This window comes from Pleurodeles waltl, chromosome 5 (genome assembly GCF_031143425.1).
Source record: "Pleurodeles waltl isolate 20211129_DDA chromosome 5, aPleWal1.hap1.20221129, whole genome shotgun sequence".
NCBI lineage: Eukaryota > Metazoa > Chordata > Amphibia > Caudata > Salamandridae > Pleurodeles > Pleurodeles waltl.
In genome coordinates this window covers 196561511-196586246 of record NC_090444.1, presented here as the reverse complement: position 1 = coordinate 196586246, position 24736 = coordinate 196561511, and the positions used below count along the sequence as shown (strand labels likewise).

At 44.8% G+C, this 24736-nt stretch overlaps 1 protein-coding gene across 1 annotated transcript in view; it reads right to left on the bottom strand.

The window, feature by feature from the left end:
* The window catches only part of USH2A (usherin), a 3586186-nt gene that overhangs the window by 1235620 nt on the left and 2325830 nt on the right, over nucleotides 1–24736 (bottom strand). The window contains exon 45 of the mRNA XM_069233891.1: nucleotides 14401–14610. Coding sequence (XP_069089992.1) covers nucleotides 14401–14610 — 210 coding nt within the window. The remainder of the gene's footprint in view (nucleotides 1–14400; nucleotides 14611–24736) is intronic.

The window sequence follows — 24736 nt, the reverse complement described above, 5'->3', positions numbered from 1 at the left end:
AAATACCCTTTAAGGGTGCCCAAAGCAGATTCCTGCTGGGCCAAAGAAAGAATGAACAGAAGAACCTCGACTAGAGGGGCAGAGAGGGGATTATCAGATTTGTTGGTACACCATGCCACAAATTTATTCCAACAGGCGTATACAGTTTTGGTTGAGGGGCACCTGGCTGCCAAGATAACATCGCAGACTTCGGGTGAAAGATCAAAAGTCATCAACTGAGTGTCTGAGTGGAGGATCGATGGAAATGCTTAATAGCTTTGGATAACAGACTCTCCGTGCCCAGTCCAGAACCACCATGATGACTTGGACTCAGTCGTTCCTGATCTTCTTGAGAACTCTGGGCAGAAGTGGTATAGGTGGAAAGGCGGAAAGGAGGCCAGAGTTCCACTCAAGACGAAAAGCGTCTCCGAGCGAGTGCCGCCTTGGAAACTCCAATGCACAAAACAGCTGACATTGCGCGTTCTCTGCGGAGGCAAACAGATCTAACCAAGGCTCTCCCCACTGCTGAAAGAGACCTTGCGCCACCTCCGGATGGAGACGCCATTGGTGATCGGCTGTGCATCGACAGCTGAGATCGTCCGCTCTGCCACTGAGGGAACACACCAGATGTTGAACCATCAGGGTAATGCCCTGATGTTCCAGCCATGTCCAGAGGTGTAGTGCCTCCTGACAAAGGGTCCAGGACCCTACTCCGCCCTGTTTGTTGCAATACCACATAGCAGTAGTATTGTCCGTGAACACATGCACTACTTTCCCTTTGAGAGAGGGAAGAAATGCTTTCAATGCAAGCCTGATTGCCCAGAGCTCCAGAAGATTGATATGGAGCCCAGACTCTGCCGGAGACCAGAGGCCTCTGATCTCCGCCTCTCCCATGTGGCCGCCCCAACTGAGAAGTGACGCATCTATCACTATAGAGAGATCTGGTTGGGGAAGGGAGAGGGATCTGGCGTGGACCAAATGCGATTTGAAAGCCACCACTGCAGGTCTTTCACAGTCCCCGCCGAGATCTGGTCCATGTTGGAGACATTCCCCTGATGCTGCGCCCACTGGAACTTCAGGTCCCACTGCAGAGCCCACATACGCCATCTGGCATGTGTTATTAGCAGGATGCAGGAGGCCATGAGGCCCATCAGCCTCAGAGTCAGTCTCACCAAAACCCAAGAGCAAGGACGAAAGATTGGAATCATAGCCTGAATGTCTTGGACTCGCTTTTCTGGAGGATAAGTTTGAAACTGCACTGTGTCCAGAACAGCTCCGATGAAAGGGAGCGTCTGAGAGGGAGTCAGGTGTGACTGTGGCACATTTATAGTAAACCCCAGCGTGTGCAGGAGGTTCACCGTAGTCTGAAGGTGGGAGACGACTTTCTGGGACGAGTCCACCTTCAACAGCCAGTCGAGGTAGGGGGAGACTGACACCCTTAACATGGGCAGATGAGCTGCAACCACCATCATCACTTTCGTGAACACCCGAGGGGCACTGGTAAGGTCGAAGGGGAGCACGGTAAACTGAAAGTGCTCGTGACCTACCACGAATCGTAGGTAACGTCTGTGGGCAGGCAGGATGGGAAACGTCCTGCAAGTCCAACGCTATCATCCAGTCTTCTGGGTCCAAGGCAGACAGACCCTGAGCCAGGGTGAGCATTTTGAATTTCTCCTTCTTGAGGAAGTAGTTCAGCTCCACAAGGTCTAGGATAGGACGTAAGCCCTTGTCCTTTTTCGGCACCAGAAAGTAGCGGGAATAACAACCACGACCTACTTCGGGCACAGGGACCTGTTCTATAGCTCCATTGGCCAAGAGAGCTGTGACTTCCTGGCGGAGAAGTGCCAAATGATCTTCTGGAAGGTGACTGAAGGATGGAGGCATGGCTGGTGGAGCAGATTCGAAAGGGAGGGAGTAGCCCTTGCGAACGATCTGCAAAATCCACCTGTCCGTAGGGATGGATTCCCAGTGGGGCAGGTGATGGCGAATCCTGCCACCAACCGGATGGGAGTGAGGGGACGGACTAGGAAGGTTTGGAGGCTGCAGCGAGGGCAGAGGTGGACTGGGCAGACCTCTGGTTCCCTGTCCAACACCCACGCAGGAGTCCGCGTCACCGGCCGGCAGAGGCTGGACAGCATGGGTGGCATGGTGGCTAGGCGGAGGATGCGACAGGGAGCCCCTTCCGTGGCCACGAAAGGGGTGAAAAGCGGACTGTGGGGACAAGGGGCAGAGGAAAGACCAAGGGACCAAGCCGTAGCCCGGAAATACTGGAATCTCTCCAAGGCCGAGTCCGCTTTGTCTCAAAAGAGACGGAAGCCATTAAAAGGCATGTCCATGAGTGACTGTTGAACATCCCGAGAAAAAACAGAAGTACGCAACCAGGGGTGACGTCTCAAGGCCACCATTGTAGCAACCGATCAGCCCAGAGAGTCGGTCGTGTCCAGACCACAACGGATGGTGAACTTTGCCGCATCTCTCCCATCATTCACAGCTTGGGAGATGATGGCAGAGGCCTCCTCTGGTATCTGCGGCAGGACTTGCGCAAATGTATCCCACAAAGAGTGGGCATAGCGGCTCAAAAGGCATACGGTGTTGACAGACCGCAGCACGAGACTGGAGGAAGAAAACAACTTCTTACCAAACTGTTTCAGTCTTTTTGATTCCTTGTCCAGGGGTGCGGAAGGGAATGCGCCTGAAGAAGAGGAAGCCTAGATAACAAGACTCTCAGACGTGGGGTGTTGGGACAAGAATTTAGAGTCGTTCGGAGCGGGCCGATGGCGGCGTACGATAGTCCTATTCACAGGAGCCCCTGTATTGGGTTTGGACCAATTACTCAAAAGGACATCGGTGAGGGCTTCATTGAATGGCAAAAGTTGTTCTGAAGTGGAAGCCCCAGGTTGAAGCACCTCCGTCAGATTAGACATGACTTCTACAGTATGAAGCTCAAGGCCAAGGACCTAAGCTGCCCTACTGACCACCATACCTTAAGTTGCTCCCTCCGCCGTAGCCACAGTAGGAGGAGACAGCATGCCAGCATCAGGAGAAGTATCCAAACCACTGGCGTCGCACAATTCTTGAGCCCAGTCCAAAGATGGGTCATCCTGGTATTCATAAGGGTCCAGGGACCCCTCCAGTCCATCCCCGAATTCATACCCATAGGAAAAAGGGTCCGAATCCGACCTGGGGCAAATAGGCCCAATTGAAGACAAAGGAGGCGTCGGCCGACGACCTCCGACTCCAAGTAATCGGGGATAAGGATGAGGTCGATGTTGATAGTGGGCACTACCGACATCAGGAGCGTCGACAATTAACCTAATGCCGGGGAAGATCTCAAGGGTGCGGCCGGCACCGGTGCAGATCCGCGAGCGGATCTGGAGGTGACCTCGGTGGCCGGTGCCGAAGCCACCTGTGCGGAACCCGAAGGCCCCTCAACCACACTCCTTGAGCCCGAAGGTGCCGTATCGGGGTCGGTCAGCCCAAAGATGAGGCGCATGGCCTCATAACATTCTTTAAGCTGGGTGGAGGTGGGAGTCGCTCAGGCTCCGGGAAACTCGGGGAAGCGCAGAGCCGACCAAGATGCAGGCTCCTAGGACGGAGGCCTTGAGCGTCGACGCTCTTCCCGTGTCGTATCAGCCGAGCAACGGGGCAAAGTCGGAGAGCGATGGGATCTCTTTTATTTCTTCTTCTTCTAACCTGTACCTGAGGATTTAGAAGAAGATGAGTGGTGATTGCTCTGTGAACGGTCTCGAGACCTTCCTCTTGATCAAGACTGTGACTTATGCAGAGTCGAGTGCCGGGCCGCCATTAGCTTTAGGGACCGCTCCCTCAAAGCCTTCGGGTGCACGGCCCGGCACTCGGAGCACGACTTCGGGTCATAGTCGCGCTTGAGACACCACAGACAAACCCGATGAGGATCCTTCGCCGACATCGTGCGATGACAGTCCTCGCACGGCTTGAAATAGGTCTTTGGGGACATCCTCAACGCACCAAATATCTCACTCGAAAACTCAACAAAACGGTCAAAGACGGTCAAAAACAGACGAGGGTAGCTCTTCTCCGGATCAGCCCATGGCGCAGAAAGAAAAGAACTGACGTCACTGCGCGAAGGCGGCGTCTATATACTACTCCCGACGTGATCACAGCGACTACAACACCAACGACACGGAGTCGACCGGCGCCACCTACCGACGTGCAAGGGTATTGCTCGAAGAAAACTCTCCGGATCCAGTCTGATGACTGGGGGAAATTCTAAGGTAAGGAATCTGTAACTAGAAGTCTCTATCAGATAAAAAGTACTTCAAAAGCCTACTTTATTGTGTGCAGATGCTATGGGAGTCACAAAATAAGTCATAATTTTCTAGCCATTTTTGGAATTTGCAGATGCTTTCATGAATATGCTGCCTAGAACAATGTCACGGCAGAAGATTCCATGAAGTTATCCAAGAAAATATTTTTAAGCCTTGTTTACAAATACGCAGAGGCATTTTAAAAGATTAGTTTGCATTTTTAAAACTGTAGCAGCCAGACTACAGTGGTAGGTCTGGAGTCAGGTTTATGTTGTCACACTAGTGGATGGCACAGTAATGCTGTAGTTCATATGGGACATTTAACCATCTAGGCTATGCCATTTTCAACATGTTTTAGAGGTGAGAGCACATGCTTTTGGGCCTGGTTAGCAGTTTCCCAGTGCACAGAGTGCATCAAAACAGAAGCATCAGTGCACAACAAATGGGGGTGACAACGCAAAAAGAGGCATTTTTTCACACTGTGCATTTAAGATACAGGAAACCAATCCAGAGAATTGTGTGAGAGGCACATGGCTCAGAAGTATAGCGAGGAGAAAATGTTACAGTGTGTTAGCTAAATTAAGCAACGGAGGGCTTGACTCTAACCCATTTATGCCACAAAAGTTGAATCTAGAGTGGGCAATTTGGCTTCATGCTCATCAAATGCCAAAGAACAATAAGCACTAGTGGGTGTAAGCGGAGGTGATTATTATTGGGTCATTTACATGGATGAGGGCATACCTTGGTATGGATATGATTTTCAGGTAACCTGAGATATGTCAGTGTGATGGCCTGGTGGAAATCCCAGTATTGGCTCTCACCTCCAGCCCCCTGGTGTTAAAGTAAGTAGCTGCAACAGTCTTTGCACCACCTTGTTTTCTCTTTGTCCCACTAATTTGAGCACACACAAGGTATAAGGAACTCTTTATGGTTGCACATCCTCCTTACTTGGTCTTGCATGTATTCAAGCCTGGCCACTGTACAGATATAAAAATATAGACAAACCCATATTTTACAAGGAACAGTGAAATACAGGAAATATGTCACAGTTCCTGTTAAATATGTTTCATCATCATACTGACAATGCCCAAACCATTGCCAGAGTCACAAGAATTGTGTGTCAAGGTTATGTAAAATGTGCAGCAAAAATGTCAAATTGCATAGCCCTTCTCCTGCAGTATGCTTCTCATGCATTTGAGCCTGAAACAGTATTTCTGTGAAATCTGCTAATTATATTGCATTTTAAATGGCAAGTGCAGTAAATACTTACATATGAGGTGAAGGCTGTTGCCACAGAATCACGTTAACCCATTGATCTCTACCATTGTCTACTTTTTGACCACAAATGTACTCAAGAAAATTAAACGAGACCTAAATGCAATGTAAACAATACCTATAATATTGTCCCATATTGCTATTCTGGGGTCTGATATATATATGAATCGCAGTTGAAGGAGAAGATGTTCAAATGCATCAGCCATGAACTTTTGCACACTATGAATTATTTGTTAATTAAATTAATAAACAGACTGCATAAAGCACACTGTGTGTGATGACACCTGCTTTCAGCTCCAGAGCAGCATATACGGGAAAAGAAAGTAAGCTTTTCTGAAATATATATATACACAAAACACACACATATGTATATATATTATAATACAGAATGGGCGTAGTCACTTTGCAGTTATAGTTAGGATTACCAGAGACAGGAATTCCTCTGAATTTTGCCCCTAAATTACTTTGTGCCTGTTTGCCAAAACTTCACAAAACATTGCAGACCGATTTTTACTCCTACATTGGCAAGAATCTGCAAAGTTTTGTGGTGATTGTGTTGTAGTTGGACTCTTGCTCTTAGGCGAGACTGCTGGTTTACGGATGACAGCACTTTTGTCTGAAGGTGACTAAGCCTAGAACAAGTCCCAACTGTCGGCCCAACCCTCCCGACTCACAAGCAGTACCTCACCAAAATCCCAGACAGCAAAAGGGGATTTCTAGCAGCCTTACACATGGTCTCTAGATTGCGACATCTCAGGGATTCGTCCCAATAAAACTTAATTGGATTCACCACAATTGGTGAAGGAAGCAAAATAAGGGGTCCTAAAACATGGTTTGATGGCAATGCATTTTCTTTAGACATTTTGTACTGGATGTAGCGCCAAAATACCTGAACAGATTTACCTGATTTTTTTCAGGATTAGACACTGTAGGGTGTGGATGATCCTTTTTAGTATTACAGGTGAGTAGGGTATTTTTTAAAGTTTTAAGGCATTTTAACTTAGTGATATCTGTTGCTGCAGTATTTCGGCGAAGAACCATGGTACACAGTGATGACAATTCATTAGGTAATTGGCTAATGACTGCCTTTACAAAAGGTAAAGGCAACCATGGTGTTTTAGGTACAGTTTGGCTGTGACCTGCATTACGCCTTCAGATCTAGATAAGTAGTAGGTTCGGTATTTTCCCCTACCTCTTACCACTTTTGTAAAGTGGTAGGAGGCAGGGAAAACTATGTTTATATATATATATTTTTTAAAACAGAGTATGGCGGTATTATCTCTGGAGTACTGTGGTACCAAAAATACAATTAAAAAAAGGTATGCTGAAATTGAAAAATATACTGTAAAACGGGAACCGCCAGAAGACCGTACCGCGGTCGAAAGACCGCGGCGGTCATTCTGGGTTTCCCACTGGGCTGGCGGGCGACCGCCAAAAGGCCGCCCGCCAGCCCAGTGGGAAACAGCCTTCCCACAAGGACGCCGGCTCAGGATTGAGCCGGCGGAGTGGGAAGGTGCGACGGGTGCAGTGGCACCTGTCGTGTATTTCAGTGTCTGCAAAGCAGACACTGAAATACAAGGTGGGGCCCTCTTACGGGGGCCCCTGCAGTGCCCATGCCATTGGCATGGGCACTGCAGGGGACCCCAGGGGCCCCGCGGCACCCCCTACCGCCATCCTGGGCGGTAGGGGGTGTCAGAATCCCCATGGCGGCGGAGCGCGCTCCGCCGCCATGGAGGATTCTCAAGGGCAGCGGAAAGTCGGCGGTACACCGCCGACTTTCCGTTTCTGGCCGCGGCTGAACCGCCGCGGTCAGAATGCCCAGCGGTGCACCGCCAGCCTGTTGGCGGTGCTACCGCGGTCATACGCCCTGGCGGTTTTTACCACCAGGGTTAGAATGACCACCTATGTTTTACTAATATAGTGTACTAAAATGTATTTTTGATTTTTAAGATATTTAACAATGCAGAAAAAAGTCAACAAAGTATCCCAGTGTGAACGACCTGGCATCCTTGGCGTGGTCTCTCCTTACTTTTTGCCTCTACTTCCCAGGTTGTTGCTGTGTGCTGGACTCTGTTTTTGCTGTTTTTGTTACTCTGGGCATTTGCCACTGCTGACCAGTGCTAAACTGCAAGTGCTCCCTTTGTGAAATTGAATGTATAATTGTTTTTTCCATGATTGGCACATTTAATTTACTAGTAAGTCCATAGTAAAATGCATTAGAGGTGTCCAGGGCCTGTAAACATAATGCTGTTAGTGGGCCTGCAGCACTGGTTGTGTCACCCACATAAGTAGCCCGGTAAACACGGCTCAGACCTGCCATTGCAATGTCTGTGTGTGTAGTTTTAAACTGTCAAATCGACCTGGCAAGTGTACCCACCTGCCATGCCCAAACCTTCCCTTTTTTGTACATGTAAGGCACACCTAAGGTAGGCCCTAGGTAGCCTCATGGGCAGGATGAAGTGTATGTTAAAGGTGGGACATGTACTGATGTGTTTTACATGTCCTAACAGTGAAATACTGCCAAATTTGTTTTTCACTGTTGCAAGGCCTATCTGTCTCATAGGTTAACGTGGGGGCTGCCTTTAAATATCCTTAAAGTGCAGCTTCCCTTTGAGAGCAGATGGAAATATGGAGTTTGGGTCTCTGAACTCACAAGTTAAAAATACACATTTTAGTGAACATGTTTTTTAGGTTGTTAGTTTGAAAATGCCACTTTTAGAAAGTGGGCATGCTCTTGCTTAAACCATTCTTTGACTGCCTGTTTGTGGATTCCTTGTCTGAGTCACACTGACAGCTGGGCTGTTTGTGCATCTCCAATAGACAGTGATACAAAGGGTGCTTGGGTGTAACCTGCATATCCTAATGGGCCATCTGGGCTAGAGTGGAGGGAGAAGTGGTCACTTACACCTAAAAGGGCTGTGCCTGCCCACACACAATGCAGTCTCCACCCCCCTGGTGTGTTTCTGGGGCCAGGCCTGGGCAAGGCAGGATCCTGTAAACAACAGAGACTTTCCTTTGAAGTTGGGCAACTTCTAAGGCAGAAAGGGGTGTAAGTATTGGACCGAAAACCCCAGACTTTAGATTACTTCAAGGATTCAAGCGGAGCTTCTGCCAGGAGAAGACCTGAAGGATAAGTGCTGCCTCTGCCTGTGACTGTGCTTTTTTGGGCTATCCTGCAGTTGCTGCTTCTGCCTAAGAAAGGGGGCAAGGAGTGGACTTTGTGGTATATTACTGCTTGAGAGGTATCTCCAAGGGTGTGGACTAAGCTTGCCCCCTATTCTGAATTCTCGGGCCATCAAAGACTTCCTCTTCCAGCACCTGGACTCTCTGCTGAGACTTCTGCCCTGCAAAGTGGTGCCCTATCCAGTCCCCAGGCCCTTGAAAGGAGAAGCTGGTGAAAAACCAAAAAGAACCAAGTGCACTGACTTTGGATCTTTGGATGATGCCGGACTGACGCCGCTGCCAGATCCCATGATGCCACCTACACCTGAAGCTGTGATCCTCACAGGAGTGTGACGACCCCGCAGGCCCGGATCCAATGCTCTGCACCAAGGCCGCATCACCTCCACAGCTCTGCAGCATCGACCCGACACCTCACGCCGAAGCCTCTGTTCCTTCGCTCTTTAGCACCGGAACCGAATGCACCGGATCCAGCGACGCCTTGATCTCCGACTCCGTGCACTGCTTTGTTTCCTCATTTACACACAGTACTGTACCTGAGGGTCTGTGTGACTCTGTGACTGGTGCCATTAGCATCGGATTGTTGGGAACGAGTCGTTCACGACGCAGTGATATCACCAAATTGAAGCACTTGTGTTTCTAAGCGCTATATTGAATTTTAAAAAAAAAATGAACTATGCTTGTGTATGTTGGTTTTCTGTCATTTTGGTCTTGTTTTGATTTAGGTAAATACTGGCTATTTTTCTAAACTGGTGTGGTGTCCATTTTGTAATGTTTTCACTGTATTACTGTGTGAGTTGGTACAAATTCTTTACACATTGAATCTGAGATAAGCCTGACTGATTGTGCCAAGCTACCAAGGGGGTGAGCAGGGGTATCCTAGGTGTGTATCTCATTCACCCTGACTAGAGGGTCCCTGATTGGATAGAGTGCATACTGACTGCCAACCAGAGACCCCATTTCTAACACAGTGATTTTTATAAAAAAATCTGTTTATTGAATTTATCGAATTCTTTACAGCAATCCGGATATGTGACCAATTACAATGCCAACATACCTGACATTAGAGCATCATGTCATATATCACTATACAAAGACAGATCTTATAACCAACATTTGAAAATGAAAAAAGATACAGTGGAGAGCAACTGATATAAAGGAACAGAACTGCTCGCTAACAGCCCAATGAAAGGCTGGGGTGGATGCAGGAAGAGAAGGAAGACGAGGAAGGAAAAGGGGGGAGGGAGCAACCACACGGGGAGGGCAGAAGGCAGCGGGATAGCGCCTGCTGGACAGCCCAGAGGGAAACTCCAACCCCGCGGAGCGATCCAACAGTCACATCCACTGAGCCTACATGCGTGGGGTCCAATGCAGGGGCGGCATCACCAAGAACGCGCGGTCTCATCAGTGTCGCTATTCCCATGGTGCACAGTGCAAGGACATGCCTATGCAGCATCAAGATGACTAATTAGACATTCGAGCCCGAGGCCCGATTTCTAACACAGTGATACCTACAAATAACCTGCTACCTAAAAAACAAATGCACAGTTCTCCATAGACCTCTATAAAAATGTACAGAAAATTATTAATACAATTTTGTACAAATTATTACTACTTAAATAAAAAGGTAATAGATAGTGAACAAGAAAATGTAATAGTTACTTACAGCTAAGACCACAACTTTGAACTCAGAGAACGGCAAAACTACTATTAACTATAAATCGCCACTCTACTATGCACTGTGTTCTCAAAAACTTGCCATTACAGATGTCTTAAGTGTTGTTATGATTTCACATGCTATAAGTTATGTAATATGCAAGGGTACAACTACTGCAAGAAGAAAGGGCAAGTTATCGTTGTCCTAGTGTGGTGAGAGAGGGGAGAAGACTGTGTAAGGAGGTAAGCGACTTATAGCAACTGGGAGGTGGTATGTAAAATATAAATGTAAGTTATAACTTTGACTTATAGTAATTTGAAGGTACTGCATAAACTACAAATTTAAGTTACAACTAAAAATTTAGAATTTCTAATGTCTGTGTACATTAAGTTGAGTTTGCATAGAAAGAAGAAACAAAATGCTCCTATCTATAACTTAACCTTTGTTTTTTTTCATTGACCTTCTTGAAAAAGTCTGCAGAGAAACCAGAGTTATGCAATGACCATTTATTTCTGAAAGTGTACCGATTGCACATTTTGGCTGCTACTGCAGCCTTGTTCACAATGAGGAGTGCCATACTGAATGTGTGTTTTAAAGTGTACTTGTGCTGACACAGTGAAAGACATGGAAAATATACTTTACAACCCTGAGATTTCTTTACATGGTTAAAGTGAATGTGCTACTAGTTCCTAACACCTTTGTTTTCTTATTATACAAAGAACATTTTTTGCAATTCATATATACACAGCACATTATGGTGACTGTTCTCCATAAAATAGTGCTTTAAAATATCCTCTAAAAACATATCATGCCCAATTGAGGTTTTTTATGTAACACACCCCACTTCTACCAGCATATTTCCATTTTGCAGTTTTGCTCACAATCAAAAGCATTTCTCCAAAGAAGGGAACAATTTTCTATATACAGATGTATGATTTTGATACACTTCATAGTTGCGTTCAGGAAATCAGTGTTACTCCAAATTATGCAGCAGAAAATGGCGGATTAGGCTGCATTATCGAACACATTGTATATAGCAGCATACTGTTAATCTACTTTACATAGAAACATTTTGATGGAAATATGCAAATTATGCAGCAAATGATGTAGCAATCATGGTGAATCTAGAATCATGCCATAAACACTACAGCCACAGAATCATATAATTTAACTGGCTCAGACGACTATCTATTGTTTTATCAATGATCTGGTGATAAACGAAACAAAAATCAAAACCTATAGAATTCAAAGTCTGACCAGTGCCAACTGTTAGCTGCAATTTGAAGAGTACAACTTCTGTACCCATTGCCTTCCACAGACTGAATGTGGTTTTTCAACACCTTTGCAAAATTATACATTATGAACTACATCATTATTAGCCCTTTTTCTATTTTCACTGCAGAAACAGAATGGTCCAATATTTACTTTTCTATTTTTCAAAATATTTATATGTTTAAACCTCCAACATAAAAAATACATAAAAGGTAATATGTCTGTAATGCTTTGATATTGCCAACCCAGGGTTCTGATGATAGTTTCAAATCTCTAAGCCCTTAGTATAGTGGTTAATTGGTTTATGTTCTCAGTAGAACCTATCAGTGACAATAGTGGACCACAGTACATAGTTACCCATCATGTAGTACATAGTACTTCAGCAATAAAGACAATAAAGATAAGCATTATCCAGGGGCAAGACATTTTCCAGAGGTGCATTTTGGTGCGATGAATTTGCTGAAGTACTATGTAATAGAACAGGTAATCAATAGTACCAGAGGTGGCAACAGATTTTTGTTATTAAGAAGAAGAGAGACAAGACACATAATTAAAATGGAAACCAAATTCTCTCCAGGCTTGAATAGTGAAGAAGAGTTGAAAGTGCATTTGTAAAGATTTACATATAAAATTGTACCTGCTCTTGTGTTATTGATCTTTCTTCCTCTTCTGTTAACCAATGGTATGATGATTCATGTCTTTATATATTTGCTTTCTTTTTCACTTGCAAGCAGAAAGAAGTGGAACGGACATTTGTTCTTGGAACGAGAAGCGGTATGGTCGGTTGGCCTTTGCCCCCTATCATTTTCTCCGAAATCTGCACTGAGATCGCAAGGCCACACCAGATAATATTTTCTTTCATGTTTCTATTTTGCCTTTGCAATCTTTAGGAGGAATCATGGGAAAGATCACTGTAGATATATAATCAGTTCTCAATGTCCTGTACGAGGCCCATAATACAGGAGCTGTGTTACTATTATTATTATATCTTGAACGGTCACCCAGTTTGGTTTGATTGCTGTCAGCTTGAACTGTATTTCTCTATATGAATGCAAACTAATCATGTGTGGGCAATTGGGTACAATTGTTATTATTTCACAGAGTATGTCTCTGTGAGAACCTGAAAGAATTTTGTGACTAATGCCCCCATTTCTTTTTTTCTTATGATATATTATTTGGCTACTAGAGCATGATTTGGTGTGTCACTGTGTCTCCCGAGCCCTCTCGGACTCTACCTATTTGATTTAAGGCCATACTAGGATGTGGCTCGTAAGTGCTTTATAATGTTAGAAAACAAGTTTGTAAATACTAATGCAAGTTTACACAAATTAAAATGTACTTGAATTCCTCACTTTACCAGTTTTCACAATTACGTTTTGAGAAGTGTGGATGGTGGCTTTGACAGGATTGTATAGTTCTTTTATTTTCAGTGTTGTCCTTTGGTAATGTTCAGCATATATGCAAGTTAAGCCATCTATTATGCATGTATGTGATCAAGGCCAGGATGGCCAAATCGCGTTCTGAGTTGTTTTTTAAATAAATGTGTGATACCAGACCCCCCCGCCGAGTGCGAGTTTTTCATCAGCAAAGTGACTGCAAGGTGAATGTGGAGATTATACCGCAGTGCTCCGCCACATATGCGACACCCCACCTGGGTGGGATTTCTTTAAGGAGCTACTGCTGTGAATAGGAATATATATATATATATATATATATATATATATATATAGATATATATATATAGATATATATGTATATATGAGACGGATTTAGAGATGTGCATCACTGCACAGCTTGTCTATATATTACCTTACTACATGTAAAATACTAACCTTGCAGCCCTACTCCAAGTAGCAATGCAAAATGCAATGTTCTGTTATAACAGCATTTTTTCATGTGTGATAATACGAAGCAATAATGCAGTGTTATCATTACACACACGACCTCGATGATCCTGAATGCTGATTCCAGAGGTGCTAATGGAACCTATTCCTAAACAAAACCCCAGTTAGCGTTAAATTACACAGTTATTAAAGCATGTCTGAAAGAGCCATACAGAGACCCATTTTTATACTTGAAACAGGCCTTGGTCCCGCCAATCAATTATACTTTAAAAAACAAAAAGGTGCTAACCTTTGGCTTTGCTGAGAAAATGAAATCCTCACTTGAAGTGCCTTTTTAATGACCTGGAACTCTTGGTCGGAAGGTAATGATATTTTAATGTTTGTAATGAGTCTTTGTAAAGTCAAAGGATTAGCCAGACCATTCCAAACACATTTCAGAGTCATTCGTTGTTTTTCCCCCACGCTAACCGATTTGAAAATGAGTCATAGGCATAGTTTGCTAGTGGCTGAACTTGGCAATGAAATTAGTGCTTCCTGTGGAAAGGGCTCTCATAATACAGTCACGCCGCTTTACAGTACAGATATTTTTAAAATGCAGACCTTGTTTTCTCTTCGAGTCTTACAAGTGTGGACAGTTAGCGTGGTTTGGGCAGTGAGTGTGTAATGGTGGTAATCAAACGAAGAGGAATATGATGACAAAAAAGGGCAAACAACTGCTACTTGAGCTCCTTGTTTTTTGTTTTTTTGTTTTTTTTCTCGACAAGGCCCTTTATTGGTCTCCTCCTTCATGGCAACCAGCACTTAGTCATGTTAGCTTCTTTCCATTTAATAGCAATACATTTCATAATGGATACCCAACTTAACTAAAATCACTCTAATATAATTTGCAGTTCTCTGCAGAACCCACCTCCGTCAGGCGTTGCCACATGGACTGCATTGCTGTTGATGGTGTGGGCTCCGTTGGAAACCAGTAGCATGAGCTGATAATTCGTGCTTGGACGCAGGTTACCAGTCACTGCTGAGTTTACATCTGCCTGCAGCCTTAGGGACGCGTTCGAGGTAGAAGAGTTTAGGAACAGGATGTAATGGTGTACATCTCCTTGCAAATCCTGAAGGGCTTTTAAGAAGGAAAGAAAATAAAAAGTAATTAAGAAATTTTCTTCAGATATTGAGTTAATTTAATGTGTTACCAATTAAAATGATTGACAACGGAAGATTCCAAGTTACAGACAAACACACAGGTTAAGTAGGATGGAGAATGGAGGCGTTCAAAAGAAAGTTATGTGAGTGTCCATATAAGTTAAGTCTTTCTTTATTGACACTGGAACTACTGAGGAATTTGTAATGCACTGAGATTTTACGAGGCACAGAGAGGTGAATCACCATGTTGGGTTGAGTTTGTAATTATTTGTTGTGACTTTCATTACAGAAAATATTTTGAATGTTGTGCATTTATTATCGACTTACTCAAATACATAATAGATTTTAACTTCCTTCCGTTTAATATGTCAGGTTTTAACATGTGCCTACTTCATGTTTATTAATTAGATAATAATATTTATGCGTAAAACGCAGTGAAAGTCGAATTATGGGGAAAAAAACCTAACATCTTAAAACCACCGAGATTCGCCAGTTGTGGTTCGCTCTGCAAAGGTGGTGCTCATAACCCTCGATGTGTGAGATGCAATTAATATTTAATGACTGCATTTTGGTGTTAATAAATACTGGGACCGTAAGCATTCCTTTCGGTGTATGGTATGGTTTGCGAGGCTTGAATATTTCAGTGCTTTTAGGTTTCATTTTGTAACTACTTCCACTTTAACTGTGGGTTATGAGTGAACTTCGGATTTTTTTTTATCGTACACCGTGTTATAACTGATCTTCACCATAACTTCATTTGAATTGTAGCTTTTTCACTAATTATGTGAGTTTTTTTATTTACAACTTTTATAAATGTATTCCTTGCCCTGCTATGTGTAGCCATTGGAAGTACAGATCAAGGGTTGCCCAAAGGGTCTGGTGCCCAACCTTCTGTGAGCAGCCAACCCCGATGCCCACGGCTTTTAGACCTGCCTGAATGTCGGCAAACCCTATTGCAAATTCTAAATATTTGTTTATTTTGACCTCCGAGGGGGCCTTTGCCCCCCCCCCCACCTGAGGCACTGACCTATTATGGCTCCTATACTCTATTTGAGAATACAAGGACAATACGTCACACCCTTTACTGACAAGCAGCAGCACATTTTGTGAGTCACAGCCAGTCAGAGGCCTTGGTTTCATGGACTGGCATTCTGGTCAACAAACCGAAATGAATAATGGGGAAAAACTGCCTTATCCATCCACAACCCTATATTTTTTCAATTTGTATCTGCAGATGGACTGTGAATCAGGTTTGTGGAACATCCAAAGTACTAACAACTTATAAATCCTTACATTTTCAACCCTACATGTCAAATTTGTAATGGTAATTTCCCCAAAAATACTGAATAGATTTACTCTAAACCAACAAAGGCACTTCCTTGAGTAAAGTTCTAGTTCCACGTCCATTTTGGGGTGATTCCATTCAAAAAATGTTTATGTAGGGAAGAGCATAGAATCCTATGGGAGGTAAAATGGTAAATGTTAAGTGTTCAAATCCAGAGATGACCTGGCTTGCGAGTTCAGGATAGAATGTTTCTACTGGAGCAGATGAGAGATTGATTTGCTAGCTGGGTCTGATCTAAGGTGACATGGTGGGTAAAAGAACAATGAGTTGGCTACCCCAAGCGACTGCCGGTGGTTAGACCTATTGTAAGCATCCTCCCAACATCTTTTTTGGATGATATAACACCCTAAGTGGCAAAGGGTATGCCCAGGCATGGGTTCCTTGCTCACTGTGCTACTGAAACCACGCTACACCTGACTAAAGCGATCCATTCAGAGCAAAACATGTCTTGGGTTGCTTGTGTTCCGGTTCAGAGAGGACTTGGCTTAGCAGTTTGGGCTGGACTGTTCCTTTTGGAGCAGGGTCAAGAATGGAGATATTTACACCCGATAGCTCTAAATTAATTCTATACTAGGAACACATTCATAAAGACTTTCTCAGAAGTATGTGATCATCAGCTCATTCCAGTCTTCAGTTCCAAAATACAAACTCCTCTCCTGTCATCTCCTATCACTCCCACATACTGCTTTTAAATCAGGCTCCTAACATCCAACACTACATGAACGGCAATACAGTCTGTTCCTAGAATACAGTCTTCCCAGTTTGTCATACACCTCTGTGACACAAACAACTCCACAGAAAATGTTCACACCAAGTTACACCATGGAGGTGTAAATGCTGTGAAAATATCAAGACCAAGGTGTGCCTGGCACATTTGAGCTTTACTGAAGGTCTCTCCTACCAAATATATCTCTTGCGCAATGTACCTAAATGTACCTAAATTTAGTACTTCCCATGCACTACATAATGATAGTGGTGTGGCATTACTTTAGGTTCTGTGTCATATTCTTCTGTGGCCCACAAGACATTGTTCTTTCTCCAGTGCCTCTCCAAAGATAAATGTTTAACATACAGAGGTAATGTAAATGGAAGAAAATCGTAGAATTTTTCTGACATACTGTTAGACCTGACAGCCTTAGGGTGGTCACCCCTAACTTTTTGCCTGCCTGCCTCCCTCCACTTCTTGGATACTGTTTTTGCTGTTTTTTAGACTCTGCGCACTTTACCACTGCTAACCAGTGCTAAAGTGCATATTCTCTCTCCCTTTAAACATGGTAACACTAGATCATACCCAATTGGACTATTTCATTTACTTATAAGTCCCTAGTAAAGTGCACTATACGTGCCCAGGGCCTGTAGATTAAATGCTACTAATGGGCCTGCAGCACTGATTGTACCACCCACTTCAGTAGCCCCTTAACCTTGTCTCAGGCCTGCCATTGTAAGACCTGTGTGTGCAGTTTCACTGCCAATTCGACTTGGCATTTAAAAGTATTTGCCAAGCCTAAAACTCCTCTTTTTCTACATATAGGACACCACTAAGGTATGCCCTAGGTAACCCATAGGGCAGATTGCTGTGTAGGCAAAAGGCAGGACATGTACCTGTGTAGTTTACATGTCCTGGTAGTGTAGAACTCCTAAATTCGTTTTTACACTGCTATGAGGCTTGCTCCCTTCATAGGCTAACATTGGGGCTGCCCTCATACATTGCTTAAGTGGTAACTGATGAGCTGAAAGGAGTAGGAAGGTCATATTTAGAATGGCCAGAATGGTGATATAAAATCCTGCTAACTGGTGAAGTTGGATTTAATATTACTATTTTAGAAATGTCACTTTTCGAAAGTGAGCATTTCTCTGCACTTAAATCTTTCTGTGCCTTACAATCCATGTCTGGCTGGGTTTAGTTGACAGCTCCTTGTGCATTCACTCAGACACACCCCAAACACAGGATACTCAGCCTCACTTGCATACATCTGCATTTTGAATGGGTCTTCCTGGGCTGGGAGGGTGGAGGGTCTGCCCTCACACAAAGGACTGCCACACCCCCTACTGGGACCCTGGCAGACAGGATTGAGCTGAAAGGGGACCTGGTGCACTTCTAAGCCACTCTTTGAAGTCTCCCCCACTTCAAAGGCACATTTGGGTATATAAACAGGGCCTCTGCCCCTACCAACTCAGACACTTCCTGGAGAAGAAACTTGTAACCAGAACCTACATCCTGCCAAGAAGAACTGCCTGGCTGCCCAAAGGACTCACCCGACTGCTTTCCGTGAAGGACTGCTGCCTTGCTGTTGCCCTGCTGCCTTGCTGCTCTCTAGCTGAGGTGAAGAAGTGCTCTCCAAGGGCTTGGATAGAGCTTGCCTCCTGTTCCCTGAAGTCTCAGGACCAAAAAGACTTCATCTCTTCATGAAGGACTCCTTGTGCGGCGAAAATCAACGCATAGCCTGCCAGAAACTATGCACGGCCTGCACTGTGGTGAAAATTTCACCGCACGCCAATCCGGAATGATGCAGCCTGACTTCGCAATGAGAAGATCGACGCAGCACCAGCATAGCGACCGGAAATTCGACGCACAGCCCACCAGAATGACGCACAGCCGAACCGGGATGACGCAGCCTGACTTCCAGAGAGGAATCGATGCAGCGCCTGTTGTGCGGTAGAAAATTCAACACAACGCCCATCGAATTGATGCAGCTCCTGTGACTTCGTCCTGACAGTGCAGGAAATCACACATCGTCCCTGGGGCGTCTGAAAACCCCGCAACCCAAAGAGGATACACGACCGAGCGCCAGAAATCGACGCACAGCCGTCTCTGTGTGAAAACTAAATGACGCATCGCCGTGTGCGGCCTGAGAAATCGACGCCCACCCCTTTCTCTCCACGCACCTCCTCCTCTGCGGTTCATTGTGGAGATTTTTCACGCAAACAAGGTACTTTGTGCTTGAAAGAGACTTTGTTTGCTTTTAAAAGAGTTAAGACACTTTATATCACTTTTCAGTGATATGTCCACATTTACTTATTGCATCTTTGATCATTTTGACCTTCATTTATCCAGATAAATATTATATATTTTTCTAAACACTGTGTGGTGTATTTTTGTGGTGCCACATGGTGTTATTGTATGATTTATTGTACAAATACTTTACACATTGCCTTCTAAGTTAAGCCTGACTGCTCAGTGCCAAGCTACCAGAGGGTGGGCACAGGATAATTTGGATTGTGTGTGACTTACCCTGACTAGAGTGAGGCTTCTTCCTTGGACAGGGGGTACCTGACTGCCAACCAAAGTCCCAATTTCTAACACATACCAATATTTATAACTCTAGATTGGCCAGATAGTAACCTGTCCTGTTCAATAAGTCTAAACACCACCACATCAGAAACCATGGGTCAAATGTTCACACAAACTACTTGAAATGTACATTCTTAGAAACTGCAAATGCTCTGGATGTAACAGGATGCAGTACCATAAAAGGCTGTTATCTTTGCATATTGTTGGAAATGGGGTCTTTGGTTGACAGTGAGGTTACCCCCACTTCAAGCAAGGACCCTCACTCTAGTCAGGGTAAAAGAGAATCACCCTCAGCTAACCCCTGCTTACCCCCTTGGTAGCTTGGCAGAGCAGTAGGCTTAACTTCAGAGTGCTAGGTGTAAAGTATTTGTACCAACACAGACAGTAACTTAATGAAAACACTACAAAATGACACAACACCAGTTTAGACACATAGGAAATATTTATCTAAACAAAACAAGACCAAAATGACAAAAATCCACAATACACAAGTTAAGTTATCAATTAAAAATCAAAAAGAGTCTTTAAGTAGTTTTAAACACACACTAACGCTGTCAGCGTGAAAAAGTACCTTGGGCGCGTCAAAAATACCCCGCACAGGCGAGTGCGTGTCAAAAAGGGTTTGCGAGGCGTTGATTCCACTCACGAGCGGGACCATGCGTAGTTTCTCCTTTCGCCGGGTCGGGCGTGTCGTTTCTTCTCTATGGAGGAGAGCGATGCGTCGATCCGGTCAGCACTCTCGGGTCCGGGCAGGCCTTTCCACGCACAGCGGTACTTGAGTCGGAAATCCCACTGCACGATGATCCGAAAACCCCGCAGTGCAGGTTGTGATCTCCCAGCCTCCGTTAGCGATGCTGCGCGTTGTTTCTCCTGCTCCGTGCGTCAATACTTCGGTCGCGTTTCCTGCGAGCGTCGTTTCTCAGCTGTGGATCCGGCGGCACGTTGTTTCTTCAGCGTTGATCTTTTCCCCGCACGGCGCTCTGTGCATGGATTTACTTGTCTTTAGGCTGCCAGCTTCTCCTTTCAGGGTCCCAGGAACTGGATGGGCACCACAGGGCAGAGTAGGAGTCTCTCCAGAGACTCAAGGTGCTGGCAGGGAGAAGTCTTTGCTCTCCCTGAGACTTCAAACAACAGGAGGCAAGCTCTAAATCAAGCCCTTGGGGACTTCTTCACAAAATGGAAGGCACAAAAACTCCAGTCTTTGCCCTCTTACTCTGGCAGAAGCAGCAACTGCAGGATAGCTCCACTAAGCACATTCACAGGCAGGACAGCTCTTCTTCCTCAGCTCTTCAGCTCTTCTCCAGGCAGAGGTTCCTCTTGTTTCCAGAAGTGTTTCTGAAGTCTGTGGTTTTGGGTGCCCTTCTTATACCCAATTTCTCCTTTGAAGTAGGCCTACTTCAAAGTATTGTCTCTTTTGAATGTGAAATCCTGCCTTGCCCAGGCCAGGCTCCAGATACTCACCAGGGGGTCGGAGACTGCATTGTGTGAGGACAGGCACAGCCCTTTCAGGTGTAAGTGACCACTCCTCCCCTCCCTCCTAGCAAAATAGCTCATCAGGATATACAGGCTACACCCCAGTTCCCTTTTGGTCACTGTCTAGTGTGAGGTGCAACCAGCCCAACTGTCAAAATCACCCAGACAGGGAATCCACAAACCGGCAGAGTCACAGAAATGGTATAAGCAAGAAAATGCCCACTTTCTAAAAGTGGCATTTTCAAACACACAATCTCACAATCAACTTTACTAAAAGATGTATTTTTAAATTGTGAGCTCAGAGACCCCAAACTCCACATGTCCTTCCACTCCCAAGGGGAATCTACACTTTAATCATATTTAAAGGTAGCCCCCATGTTAACCTATGAGAGGGACAGGCCTTGCAACAGTGAAAAACTAATTTAGCAATATTTCACTGTCAGGACATATAAAACACATTGTAATATGCCCTACCTTAACCATACACTGCACCCTGCCTTGGGGCTACCTAGGGCCTACCTTAGGGGTATCTGACATGTAAGAAAAGGGAAGGTTTAGGCCTGGCAAGTGGGTACACTTGCCAAGTCGAATTTACAGTTAAAACAGCACACACAGACACCGCAATGGCAGGTCTGAGACATGATTACAGAGCTACCTATGTGGGTGGCACAATCAGTGCTGCAGGCCCATTAGTAGCATTTGATTTACAGGCCCTGGGCAGCTCTAGTGCACTGTACTAGGGATTTACTAATAAATCAAATATGCCAATCATGGATAAGCCAATTGCATACACATTTTGTAAAGGAGCACTTGTACTTTAGCACTGGTTAGCAGTGGTAAAGTGCCCAGAGTAACAAAAACAGTAAAATCAGAGTCCAGCACACATCAACAACTTGGGGAACAGAGGCAAAAAGTTAAGGGAAACCACACCAAGGATGAAAAGTCTAACACATATGTATTCCCACTGTTAGAAATTGAGTTTTTTGTTGGGGTCGTGAAGCCTTCTCAGGTAAAAACCACAATCCCTGTCAAGGGGAACCACAAAAAGTCACTAGATTAACCTGTGCTTAACACTCTGGTAGTCTGGCACAAAAGCAGTCAGGCTTAATTTAGACGCTTTATGTGAAGAATTTGTGCAGCAGACAAAAAGTAATAAAGTGAAAACACTATACAAGAAAAATCCCTCGCTAATTTAGAAAAACAGGGTAAAATGTATTGAACTATTTGACATCAAAACGTCAAAAATTGAATCAGTAGAAACAGATTTACTCATTTTAAATGTTTTAGTAAAAAACAAGTGCCTAAAAGATCAAAGCACCAACTACGAACTCTGGTCATGTGAGACCAGGCTAAAGTTCAAAGCTATGGTTGAGCATGAAGGAGCATTGTTAGACGTGTCAGTCTTAGGGTGGTCATTCTCCCAACTTATTTCCTTCCTCTTCCATTTTTCTGACATAGTTTTTGCTGGTATTAGGACTCTGCACACTTTACTGCTGCTAACCAGTGCTAAAGCCCTTGTGCTTTCTCCTCTAACCATGACAATATTAACTTATTCACAACTGACATATTTAATTGGCTTATACGTCCCTAGTAAAGTGACACTACATGTGCCCAGGGCCGGTAAATTACAAACTACTATTGGGCCTGCAGCACTGGTTACGCCACCCACTTAGGTAGCCCTTTAAACATGTCTTAGACCTGCCATTAGAGAGCCTGTGGGTGCAGTTTAAATTACCATTTCGACTTGGTAAAACAAATCTTGTGCCAGGCTTAAACCTTCCTTTTTCTCTTGTCACGTGACTGGGTATATTTGGGCTTTGTGTATTCCTCTGAGACAGCCACACTCAGTGGGAGCTTAGGTGTGATCTGATGGGCCATCCCCGGCAGGAGGGAGAAGCTGGACACAACCTCACTTATACCTGATTAGGCTGTATCCTGTCCACACACAAAAGGCCTAACGACCCTGCATTGTCACTCCAGCTAGCTTGGAGCCAGGTCAGGAGAGGCAGTGAATTCCCTAGCCGCTGTCTAAAGGTTTTGCACATCTTTCAGAACCAGGTCACCAGGGTATAAAAGATGGACCTCAGACACCACCACTTCAGTACACTTTTAGACCTGTGGATACTCTGCCAGGAAGAAAGACTGCTGTGCTGCTACATGGACTGCCACTCTACTGTATTGCTGCTATGAAGGAACTCCTGCCCTGCTGTACTGACCTGCTGCCCTCTTGCCTGGGTGAGAAGTATTGGACTTGCATCTCCTAAGCACAGAACCCAGAGTGACTCCAAGGGTTAGTTGGCTGGCCTCCTGATCTAAAGCCTCAAGGACATAACAGTCTTCCAACAACCTTACATCTGCACCTGGACTCTGCCATCTTTGAGATGCTTGTCAGCAGAACCAACACATTTCCTCTGCTGAGCGGCACATCCTAGAGCAGAACCAGTGCATCTCCTCTATGGAACTCCGCTGATGCTTGGATTGGGCCCGTCGTGAAGACCTGCATTGCCTCTGCAGGCCTCAGAACCAATGCACCACCCGAAGGTTTAAAGCAGACATGATCCAGGTCCTTGCATCCCTCGTTGACGATACTGGACTTCACATCACAAGGTCACAGCTGATTGGAACCATTGCATAGCCAGCTGCATGTTGCATCTCTGACACCGGACTTTGCATCACGAGCCCCATTGATGGATTCTTCAATGACGATATAATAGGACTGTGCACCGCAACCTTGCTGCATCTCTGAAACAACGTATCTCTTCAGCGGTGTGGAGCATCTTTGACGTGACTCAACGTAATGCACCACAACCAGGATTTAAGGTACTTTGGTCAGCCGGAATAACTAGGTCACTGTAGCAAGCCTTTGCTCCATCACGGTCAGCCTGAACTTGTGATTTTTTCCTAGTCCGGTGTGACCAGATATCCCAGTTGTTGCATTATGCTTTTAGACGCTATTTTACAATTTATTTTAAAAAATACCTAACTCAAGTTCTACTGATTGGATTTTTGTTGTTATATTAGTCTTGCTTTATTTATTAAAGTCTACTCTATTTTTCTAACTCTGTTTTGGGCCCCTTTTGTGGTGTGTTTTCACTGTTTGAAGTATTGACAAATACTTTGCACTTTGCCTCTGAGTTAAGCCTGACTGCTCTGTGCCAAGCTACCAGGAGTTGAGCACAGGTTAATTTGTGGTTGGCTCTGCCCTAACCTAACAAGGATTGTGGTTGATGCTTGACCAGGGCTCACACCCCAGTCAAACAACAACACAAATTCTTACAATCATGTTTCAGACACATAAGGTGGATTGGGCCTGGTATTTTCTTACCTTTGGACTCGAAAGAAACTTGAAAGAAAAATGTCTGAGACAGTATAGTTCAGTGGGGCAAGGCCGACGGCGACATCTGAGGAGGAGCCATCATCATTAGGGAGTCACTGGACAAAGCCACAGTATTGAATTCTATGTTCCGACTTCATCTCTTTTTTGAAACTTGAAAGTTTCCAAAGGGATGAAGCTGCAGGCTGTACCCGACAAAGGCTCCACGAGGCCAGATACCCCTTCTGCGAGGAGTTGCTGAACAGGACTTGATGCTGTGGAGAAGAATGTAGCAAGAGCTATCACAAAGATAGGCCAAGCAGGGAGTCTTTGGGTTGATAGGTGAGTAGGTAGGTCCCAGACTCCTATCAGTTCTCAGGGCACTTTTCGGCTGAAATTGTTTTACGTTTCAAATCTTGACTTTAGGCCATTTTGACACATTTAGCACCACTTCCAAGTACCCAAACCTTGGTGGGCACCACTTGGAAGGCAGAAATCACTTCAGACAGGTTCAAGGTGCAGGGTTCAAGTTGTTGGAGCTTTTTATATCCCTGTAGCACAGAACAGGAGGCCAGTCAACTAGTACTTAGAGTCACTCTTGTAGTCCTAGGTTCAAGCATCAAGGGAGGCCTCCAGTAGCAGAGCAGTCATCTGATGGCACAAGGCAGGCTTCCAGCAGC